The 12,336-nt window shown below is 33.5% G+C and overlaps 1 protein-coding gene across 1 annotated transcript; it reads right to left on the bottom strand.

The window, feature by feature from the left end:
- Window positions 1-318: 318 nt before the first annotated feature.
- On the bottom strand, window positions 319-9,865 carry LOC132741306 (fructose-1,6-bisphosphatase 1-like; the record flags this gene model as incomplete). Its single annotated transcript, XM_060729434.1, is given in 5 exon segments — window positions 319-2,438; window positions 3,965-4,084; window positions 7,549-7,686; window positions 8,931-9,071; window positions 9,773-9,865. Coding segments are annotated over 5 exon segments (681 nt in total), but the record flags the coding sequence as incomplete, so codon positions are not given.
- Window positions 9,866-12,336: the final 2,471 nt, after the last annotated feature.

The raw sequence follows: 12,336 nt of genomic DNA on the forward strand, positions 1-12,336 counted from the left end.
TGAAAGGTCATTGTGACCTTGAATTCATTTTTAGAAAATGTGCAGTTTACTATCCAGCACTGAGAAAAGATGAATGCTTTGCTCTTCAGGCAGCTGTTTTTATAAAATGTTCAATTTTGGCAAAGGATCATTCACTGATTATATACCATTTCATCACAGTTGATAATGTGATTCAGGAAATGAGAAATGTTATGGCAAAACTGACACACAACAGACAAAAGCTGATTACAAGGTGAGCTCAATATTACGCAAGGACTAAAATACATGTTTTTTTTTGTCGCTGGTTGAACACTGGTTTAAGAAAAAAGACTGAAACAGTAACTTTTTACCATTGTATTTATACCTGATAACTAACCAACACCAGTATGTTTGCATAGTATATCTTCAAATAATTTATTTATTCCTACAAAGATAATTTATTTTTATTTACTTTTCATTGGAAACACTTTCTCAATGTGAGAGATAAAACTTTGCTTAACTTGTTGGCATGCATGTGTATTAATTTTTATGATTGTGTAAATTTGCACACACAAAATATGTCTTGTTTTCTTTGGCAAATATCATCACTAAAATTATAAACACTACAATTATGACAATAAACTATAATTACTTTTGTTCCCACAGCCATTCAAGTTCCGACATTGTGACTATGTGCATCTGTTTCCTGAGGTTCAATGAAAACTCTCATAAAAAATACTGCTTAGTTAATAGGCATAAAACATACAAGAAATTTTGTTTATGTTGAATATGACATATATCTAACATTTCTCTGAGTAATTATCAACATTTGTACTACTTGCTCATGTAAAATATTACAATTTTCTCAGTTCTCTGTGAGACATAAATCATATTTACAGTAAACAAATTAATAACCTCTGATTAGCATATTTTATTATACATGTATGGCACAAAATCGGATAAAAAACAATGACAAAAACTTGTAAATTGCAGTAGTCTACCAAGCACTTTTTATATAATTTCTTTCAAATGTTTTCAACATTTTAACAAATTTAATTTCAGTCACACAAAAGTTTTAACTCTTGGTTAAAAATTATTTTATTTGATGAGGATTCCCTAAGGGACCTAAAATTTTAACAAAATGTTGACTGAAATTAAGATATTAATTCAATAACATCATGAGTAACCTATATCATGTGATAGCAAATAATTAAAATGATCAATATTAAACTGTCTGGTTGAAGATAAAGATTGGAATGCTAAAACATCGATTATTTTGCCTGATACAAAATACAATAAAGTATAACTAACATTCTGAAAAGTTTTGGTGTTATTTTTTCAACTTTAAGGAACCAAACAATAAATCATATAAAGTACATCACATCACAAGAATCTGTTTTAGGTTTGTTATACACAGATACCACAGTAACCAATTTGCAATAAAGGTTCATTTACTCAGATTCGAAAGGGGAGATCACTTCATAAATATGGTAGACAAAGTTATTAAACTTGAATCAAGTTTATTTCTATGTCTTGAAATAAACAAATGAGGGGGATTCTTTATATGTAAAACTTGATGTTTTTAAACACAATATAACAGAAAATGATCTACTTTTAAGTATTTCCAATTTTAAATGCACAATATGATATTTTCATAGATTTAAATTTCATCCATCTTTTTTTACCACTATTACTTCCTTATATAAGTAAACACTCTCAGATGTAAGTCAATTATCAGACCAGAGTCTAAATTTGAACAAAATGGAAGATAATCTAGGCTCCTTACTTCAGAAATATGTGAAAGGAAAATGTGATGGTGAGCAAGGATAATATTGTACTACATGCACGTTATAATTAAACTTACCTCCTCTTACATGGACTGTGCAAAATCAATATCATGGTATATATGAAAGATCTAGAGACTGATTGTACATGAGTTGGTTTTCTTGTTTAACTTGATGGTAAAAAAGTAATGCATAAACATGTGATAAAAAACAACCAAAAATAGGCATATTACATTGTTACAACCTTAACTTCAGGAACTGACATCATAAAATCCCTCTTATCATCTATACTATTTTATATATTAAATTAGATGTCATACATTTTTAACATTTGACAAACATGACACTCGCATACATAAAACATCACATATAAACTCGCATAATGAAGACATCCTTGAATGTTTACCAGTCTTAACTTGGGTATATCATTTTAAAGAAAATCAACAGCATACAAACTCTTAAAAAATATGAGTTTTTAAACAGTTTTCACTGTAAACATTGATGAGTCTATTTTGCATGCTTTTTGTAGGTATCAATAACATCTTGAACATCATCTTTAGATCCCATATAGACCGGACATCGTTCATGTATACTTGTTGGTTGAAGGTCAAGGATGCGTTGTGTACCTGTTGTAGCCAGACCACCGGCCTGCTCTATGATGTAAGACATCGGGCTAGATTCATACAGCAGTCTCAACTGTTAAATAGAAAACAACAATGAAAACAGGTTGTCATGGAGATATGAAAATTCACTTGGTATTTTAAGGAATCAATTCATTTTTTGCAGCTTCAAATAAACTTGTAACATTGAAGGTAAAACTTTAGTTTTTACAATACCTCTAACTTACAAAGCAATAAAATATAAATGGTATATGATAAAAGGCTTGTTGAAGAAGTATCTTACTTCTTTATTTAAGAGATAAATGTGTATGTTTCTTTATATGCTGGCCTTAAAAGGCAGTGGTGTCATGTTTAAACCAGTCAGTTGGTTTTTAGCCAAAAACCGGGTATAAAATTCAATGACCGATGTTAGTATTAGACCAATAGCCGAAGAAGTTTAAGAATAATTTTATATACATGTACATGTATTACCTTTGTTAAAAGAAAACTGTGACTAGATGACATTTATTTTAAATTTGATCATACAGACCTGTCTTGTGTACGGCCATAGCAGAAAATAATTACTATTTAATTGGATATCTTTTGTAATCTTGTCAAGTACAACAAAATACAAACTTAATGGCATATTTTGTCATAAAGATACAAAGTTAATGTCCAAATCTAAGAGTTCTTTTGTACAGTCCATTAAACATTTAACACAGTTTTAAGGTCACCGCTTAAAGAGTTTGCATTTTTGTGACCTAGACACACCTATTAAAGGACTCTACTGACATGACATGACTAAATATATCTTTTTGAGATTTTTATAACCATTAAATTTGATGTAGGTCTAAAACTGCGAAATTTCAGACCAATCTCCCACTCTGATTTTCCAAAATTATTATTTTTATAATGCAACATGACCAAAAATTGTAAGTGCTTAAAACACTTTTCACTTAAACAGTCTAAAATTGCACTAAATAAAGTAAAACTTTGGTAAGTTGAAGGGACTTAAGTCAAAAGATATAACAAAAGGAAAGGACAATTACTATCATATTACAATAAATATATCCCACATGATTATCATGCATCCTCAGGTCTTCATGTGATCAGTAATGAAACAAATTTGGACAGTTTCACACAATGTTATATTTGAATCATCATCAGAAGAACAAAACAGATTTACAAACATAGTAACGTATACGAAGACTGGGGGATTAACACCCATCATACAAGTTGATCTGCAATCATCATTGCGGCCAGAAAAGGTGTGAAAAATATTTCAAGATCAAAGGTGTTAAAATTAGAATTCAAGGGCTGTGACTTATTAATGGTAAAATCTTTAGGATTTATTCTATATGGACCACTTAAAAAATTTGACACATTAAAAAGTTCTTTTTACTTCTTCTCACCAAGAAAATCAACACATAGAAGTCCTACTGTACAAATTTGTACAAATTCCAAGCTAAATCTTAATTATATTTTTCAGTGCTTTCCATTTTAAGTGCACGCCCCAGTCAATCTTTATAAGATTTTCAACAGTTTTCTTGGTTTTAAGTTTTTCTGATCCTCAGTATATTATTTCACGTAATATATGATCTTGAAAAATAGATTCAGGTTTACCTTGCCTTTAGGAGCATCTTTTGTAGCAGGATACATAAATATTCCTCCATACAGCAATGTTCTATGTACGTCTGCTACCATTGACCCGATATATCTACCTGCATAAACTTTTTTACCCTCCTAAAATAAACAAGAGGGCCATGATGGCCCTGGATCGCTCACCTGACACAACCGCATCCAAGCAATGTCTTAAACAAGCATCATGGCCAAGTTTGATGACAACTGAGTCAAACATGTGACCTCTAGTGTGTTATAAAGAGTTTTCCATATTTGGGCAATGTGACCTAATTTTACACCGGACACGACCCATATTCAAACTTGACCTAGAAATCATCAAAACAACCTTCCTGACCAATTTCCAGGAAATTTGGATCAAAACTGCAGCCACTAGAGTGTTAAAAAGATTTTTCTATTTTTAACTCCTGTGACCTAGTTTTTGACCGGACATGATCAATCTTAGCACTTGACCCAGAAATCATCAAAACAACCTTCCTGACAAATTTCCAGAATATTTCAATCAAAACTGCAGCCACTAGAGTGTAAACAAGCTTTTTCTATTTTTAGCTCCTGTGACCTAGTTTTTGACCTGAGATGACCCATCTTCGAACTTGACCCAGAAATCATCAAAACAACCTTCCTGACAAATTTCCAGAATATTTTAATCAAAACTGCAGCCACTAGAGTGTTAACAAGCTTTTTCTATTTTTAGCTTCTGTGACCTAGTTTTTGACCGGAGATAACCCATCTTCGAACTTGACCTAGAAATCATCAAAACAACCTTCCTGACAAATTTCCAAAATATTTGGATGAAAACTGCAGCCCCTAGAGTGTTAACAAGCTTTTTCTATTTTTAGCTCCTGTGACCTAGTTTTTGACCGGACATGACCCATCTTCAAACTTGACTTAGATATCATCAAAACAACATTCTTGACAAATTTCCAGAATATTTGGATGAAAACTGCAGCCACTAGAGTGTTAACAAACTTTTTCTATTTTTAGCTCCTGTGACCTAGTTTTTGACCGGAGATGACCCATCTTCGAACTTAACTTAGATATCATCTAAACAACCTTCCTGACAAATTTCCAGAATATTTGGATGAAAACTGCAGCCACTAGAGTGTTAACAAGCTTTTTCTATTTTTAGCTCCTGTGACCTAGTTTTTGACCTGAGATGACCCATCTTCAAACTTGACCTAGATATCATCAAAACAACCTTCCTGACAAATTTCCTGAATATTTGGATGAAAACTGCAGCCTCTCGAGTGTTAACAAGCTTTTTCTATTTTTAGCTCCTGTGACCTAGTTTTTGACCAGAGATGACCCATCTTCGAACTTGACCTAGAAATCATCAAAACAACTTTGCTGACAAATTTCCAGAATATTTGGATGAAAACTGCAGCCCCTAGAGTGTTAACAAGCTTTTCTATTTTTAGCTCCTGTGACCTAGTTTTTGACCGGACATGACCCATCTTCAAACTTGACTTAGATATCATCAAAACAACATTCTTGACAAATTTCCAGAATATTTGGATGAAAACTGCAGCCCCTAGAGTGTTAACAAACTTTTTCTATTTTTAGCTCCTGTGACCTAGTTTTTGACCGGAGATGACCCATCTTCGAACTTAACTTAGATATCATCTAAACAACCTTCCTGACAAATTTCCAGAATATTTGGATAAAAACTGCAGCCACTAGAGTGTTAACAAGCTTTTTCTATTTTTAGCTCCTGTGACCTAGTTTTTGACCTAAGATGACCCATCTTCAAACTTAACCTAGATATCATCAAAACAACCTTCCTGACAAATTTCCTGAATATTTGGATGAAAACTGCAGCCTCTCGAGTGTTAACAAGCTTTTTCTATTTTTAGCTCCTGTGACCTAGTTTTTGACCAGAGATGACCCATCTTCGAACTTGACCTAGAAATCATCAAAACAACTTTCCTGACAAATTTCCAGAATATTTGGATGAAAACTGCAGCCACTAGAGTGTTAACAAACTTTTTCTAATTTTAGCTCCTGTGACCTAGTGTTTGATCAGAGATGACCCATCTTCGAACTTGACCTAGATATCATTAAAACAACCTTCCTGACAAATTTCCAGAATATTTGGATGAAAACTGCAGCCTCTAGGGTGTTAACAAGCTTTTTCTATTTTTAGCTCCTGTGATCTAGTTTTTGACCCGAGATAACCCATCTTGAACTCGATCTGTATTTCATTGAGACAAACATTCTGACAAAGTTTGATGATGATCCAATCAAAACTGTGTCTGCTAGACTGTTAACAACCCAATTGATAGAGTGTTAACGAGCTTTTTCTATTTTAGCTCCTGTGACCTAGTTTTTGACCGGAGATGACCCATCTTCGAACTTGACCTAGATATCATTAAAACAACCTTCCTGACAAATCTCCAGAATATTTGGATGAAAAGTGCAGCCTCTAGAGTGTTAACAAGCTTTTTCTATTTTTAGCTCCTGTGACCTAGTTTTTGACCGGAGATGACCCATCTTCGAACTTGACCTAGATATCATTAAAACAACCTTCCTGACAAATTTCCAGAATATTTGGATGAAAACTAGGTCACAGGAGCTAAAAATAGAAAAAGCTTGTTAACACTCTAGAGTGTTAACAAGCTTTTTCTATTTTTAGCTCCTGTGACCTAGTTTTTGACCCGAGATAACCCATCTTCGAACTCGATCTGTATTTCATTGAGACAAACATTCTGACAAAGTTTGATGATGATCCAATCAAAACTGTGACTGCTAAACTGTTAACAACCCAATTGTTAGAGTGTTAACAAGCTTTTTCTATTTTTAGCTCCTGTGACCTAGTTTTTGACCGGATATGACCCATCTTCGAACTTGACCTAGATATCATTAAAACAACTTTCCTGACAAATTTCCAGAATATTTGGATGAAAACTGTAGCCTCTAGAGTGTTAACAAACTTTTTCTATTTTTAGCTCCTGTGACCTAGTTTTTGACCCGAGATTACCCATCTTCGAACTCGATCTGTATTTCATTGAGACAACATTCTGACAAAGTTTGATGATGATCCAATCAAAACTGTGACTGCTAGACTGTTAACAACCCAATTGTTGACGACGCACGACGCACGACGACGCACGCCGGACATAGCCCCATCACTATACCTCACCTTGACCACTTCGTGGTCAGGTGAGCTAAAAAACCACTGTAACAGTAAAATTAGAACCTTAGTGAAATCATTGATTGGTTTTCTACAGTAACAGTGAGATTATTTTGGGGTCTTGAAAACTGACAAACAGTCATGACTTAAATGACATGTGTGATGTTTCAAGTGAACACGAGTAGTTGAGGACATAAAGAACTACAGACACATTATCAAATGCATTTTTACACAATATATGCACAGCATAAAAAACAAATGCTTACACGTCATAAGACATCAAATATGATGTCAATAAACCAAATGATGTTAAGAAAATTTCTTCCACAGGTAATTCACAGGCTTAAGATTGCATCACATCTATGTTGTTTTTTTTAAATTATGCATGATTTCTCTTAGCTTAACACAACATTAAATTGTCAATAAAATAACCACTTACAGGTGGGTACTTTTTGCTTTTAATATATTCCTTGGTTGGTTCATCCCAATTAGCCTCATACCCTTCATTTAAAGAGTAAATCTTTCCTCGTGCTGGAATCTTTAGGTTTCGCTGAGTCAGTAAAAATTCTCCAATAGCCTGCAAATCAAAAGTATAATTCCTAACAAGAGTTGTCAGTAGGTGTTCTTAGTGCTTGATTATCAACTTAGGGCCTGGATAATGTAGAACACATCTGTTTTAAAATAAATTTTGTTTTATTTTAATATGAACATCCAATTGACAAATGGGGTGATAATGCTCAGTGAATGCTTAACACTAACTTGTCTCAGGATTCCTGAACTTGCCTCATTTAAACATATTGTATGTGTTTATATAATTATCTGTTATTAAGATATCTATACCATGATATTGGACATTTTGAGGCTCTAGGACTATACAGGACACTGTAAGGACGTTATTCTTCAAGAAATAATTGATACATTTTCTTTGTTTATTGTTTCATTAAAATGGCCAACAAGAGTTTTTTCTACCTTGAGTCAAAACTTAAAAATTCAAATGCCTTTATTTTCATTCACATATACAAATACTTACAATTTTACAAAGAGTATAACCCTAATGTTTACCTAACACTTCAGTAACTTTCCAAATATTTAGCTAGTTTTTCTGTATTTAATAATGATCATGATGACCAGTATGACCTCTAAGTTTGTCAGGTGGGAAAATTCAAATCCTGGCACTTGGAGTCTTCATTCTTAAAAGTTCATTTTTCCAATGCTAGAACTTTGAATATTTTTTGTCAAGATTATTAGAAGAATTAGTTGAAGTTGTATTTTTTTTATGAAAGTGTTATCTATTTTTAATTTACATTTTTCAAATTGTTACTGGCAAGATGGCTGCCATTTTAAGAAAATTCCTGCCAGGCTTCCAGGACACATGGAATGTTATGATTGGTCAATTGTGACAGTTCTGGCTATTTTAGAGTCTAAATAGCCCTGACAGACTTTCTTGAGTACATTTTGGCTTTCAATCCTGTCATTTACGAAAACTGTTGACAACAGCAATTTGTAATATTTTCACAGAATCTTCTACTGTAAATTTAACAAATCAAGTACTATTCAGAGTTGAATAAAGAAACAGTGAAACTTTTTTATGAATCAAACATTTTTGACTTACCTTTCAATATTCCAAGTACCATAACAATGATAAACTCATTCAAGGTAGAAAACATATCAATTTCTACAATACATGTATCTATATTCTATTTTGAGAAAGCTACAAAAAGGCATATAACTTTAACTCTATTAAAATGTCAATACATGAGAACTAAGATATAAGTAATGTTATATACCCTAACAAGATAGGTAGTAAAGCCTTCAACTTACAGGATCTAACATAAATGAGTTGACACCATTTCCAGTAGATAAAACAATGGCTGTAGCACTTCCATACAGGGCATATCCAGCACAAACTAGCTTGTTACCTGGCAAAAGGACATCTTGTTCTTTTGGTTCGCCTTGACCTTCCTGTTCATTCAGAAAATACATGTACAGTAATCCATTATGATTTTATTTTTCTATTTGTAAAATTATAATGGAGCAGAAAATGGTTATTATAAAATTCACCATCAAATTTCTTGGCAAAACAATATGTTTTAGGCCAATGAAACACACTGGGTCCTATCTGGAATATGGATCTGTATCCCAGTTCTTACGTATAAAATTCCATCTTATCATGCTTAACTACAATGTTTCCATCCATTTAAGCCCCTTCCCCCTCTTATACCAGATTCCTCGTCTAGAACAAAATTTAACAGATTATAATTAAGTGCAACTTTGATAATTGAGTATCACAATTTTGTCTAGTGCATGACATCATGTCTCATCTTACACCAATATGTGTGAAAAATTATATAAATCCCAATGTGCTACACATTTACACAAAATTCTTTTAAAATCCATCAGTAAAATGACAAAGTTATTAACTGGACACACAGTTAAGATGGATGGACATAAGGACAGATGGATAGATGGATGGTGGACACTACAACAATTATATGCCTCTCTTCTTTTTTGGTGGGGGTGGGGGACACATGCTGACACCAAGATGAGTAGGGTAGCTCTCACTAACATACAAATATATTTGAGCTCACAAATTAAAGGCCTACAATTCTACACAAACTTACATTATTAAAAATGCAGCAAAAAATACAATTGTATAAACTTACATATCTGTAAATTCCAAATATTGTACCAATAGACACAAGGCAATCAATATTTGATGACCCATCCAGAGGGTCAAACACAACCATATACTTTCCCTTGAAATAAAAAAACAAACACATTTTTAGTCATTAATAAGTTCACGTGACAGCAACACTAACTTATAGGTTAGTTCAGCAATAAACAAAGTCATTTCACTAACGACACAATGACTGATGTAAATTACACTTGGCATTAATTAATTCTATAAACATTACATTAAAATACATTTAAACATTTAGATAAAGGTATATTAAGCAGTTGTAGCTCAAGTTATGTAAGGTGTTATTTATCACATCAGCGAAAGTATAATACATTTTAACAGGTATATTTATGTCTTTTTCACTACCATGTGAGAAGATCCATTTATTGTTACTTCTGTTCTATATGCAGTGTATAAAAATAATAATCCTTATATGAAGTACAACATCTCCAGTTTATACATTAGGACCTTTCATATTTGAGTTTCATCAAAATCTAAACAAGGGTTGAACAGGTAATGTCTCTTTTATGTAAAACTACTAGCCAGTAATAAAAGTTTTGAACAGACAGTACCTTCTTACACTAAAAAGAACCAAAATTATATATTGAAAATACAAGAGGGCTATGATTGCTTCTGCGTAATCCATTGCCCGAAAACGTCAGAATTCTTAAATGCATAATTTAGTCTTTGGGACAGGGACATTTTCTGACCCTAGTCCTAGGGCGGCCATGATTCAAATGACTTTTGTGTGAAGAAATCTTAGTAAAATGCTAGTGAGACATCCAAAGGGCTAAATCAATCGTGATTTAAGGGGACTCATGTCAAAAGAGACACCCAAGACTGCGCCAATTATGACTACTGAACTAAATGTTAAAGAAAGGTAGAGTTACAAAAGCTGAATTGGTAGATGTGAATTTTTTTATCAGCAACTAGACTTTTTCATTAACTCTACCTTGACATTAAAATGCCCATGAATGTTAGATACAATGTTTTGTAATGTAAAAAAAGATCTAGCTCCATTTCAAACACACTGGCCATTTTTTAGGACAGTTTTTATATTATGGTTAACACTTTTGGCTATTTTTATGGTGTGGCTATATTTTTCAAAGCTCTATTTTGTCCACATAGATAACAAGGGTGCCATAGTCACAAAATACGCCCGTTTACGAAAGCTTTAGATGGAGATGGGGGCATTATGGATAAGTGTTATCTAGCAAGCAAGTTTTTATTCTTGGCACTGTGTTGTTAAATGAACCTTAAAACAAATCAGTAGGGAAGATATGCACAGGATGTGTGACCTTGACCTTGGTCGCAGGGACCTGAATTTTATGCACGGCACTCAGCCTCACAATGATGAACATTTGTGCTAAATTATATTGAAATCCCTCTATGCATGTAGAAGTTTTGCTCCAGACAAGCGTTTTTCTATGAGCTCTAACTGTGACCTTCACCTTTGACCTAGAGACTTGGTTCATGTGCAGGGCACTACGTCTCATGGTGGTGAACAATTCTATAAAGTAACATTAAAATTCCTTCATGCATGTAGAAAATATGCTCCGGACAACATCTGGATATTTAATCATCTCCAGTGACCTTGACCTTGCAAACATTAACCTAAATTAAATGTGTCACACCTATAGTCATGATAGTTACCATTTGTGCTACAATCCATCAATAAATGATGACTAAATAGTCCCTATACACATCTTCAAATTTTTATCTGAACTTTGACCTCTATGTGTAACCTTGACTTTGGTCGCAGGGATCTGAATTTTGCGTGCGACACTCAGCCTCACAATGGTAAACATTTGTGCCAAGTTATATTGAAATCCCCCTATGAATGTAGAAGTTTTGCTCCGGACAAGCGTTTTTCAATGAGCTCTAAGTGTGACCTTGACCTTTGATCTGGAGACCTGGATCATGCATGGAGCAATACATATCATGGTGGTGAACATTTCCATAAAGTATTATAAAAATTCTTCCATACATGTAGGAGATATGCTCCGGACAAAATCTGGATATTTCACCATCTTTAGTGACCTTGACCTTGCATATATTGACCTAAAGTACATGTGTCACAGCCGTAGTCATGATAATGACCATTTGTGTTACAATCCCTCAATAAATGATGATTAAATCGTCCCTATACACATCTTCATATTTTTATCTAAACTTTGACCTCTTTGTGTGACCTTGACCTTGGCTGCAGGGACCTGAATTTTGTGCGCGACACTCCGCCTCACAATGGTGAACATTTGTGCCAAGTTATATTGAAATCCTCTATGCATGTGGAAGTTTTGCTCCGGACAAGCGTTTTTCAATGAGCTCTAAGTGTGACCTTGACTTTGACCTAGAGACCTAGTTCATGTGCGTGACATGGCTTCTCATAATGGTGAACATTTCTATGAAATTTCATTAAAATCCCTCCATGCGTGTAGGAGATATTCTCCGGACAAAATCTGGATATTTCATCATCTTTAGTGACCTTGACCTTGTATATATTGACCTAAATTATATGTATCACAGCCATAGTCTTGATAATGACCA

Source organism: Ruditapes philippinarum, unplaced genomic scaffold, assembly GCF_026571515.1.
Source record: "Ruditapes philippinarum isolate M1 unplaced genomic scaffold, ASM2657151v2 ctg4477_1_1_1_1, whole genome shotgun sequence".
NCBI lineage: Eukaryota > Metazoa > Mollusca > Bivalvia > Venerida > Veneridae > Ruditapes > Ruditapes philippinarum.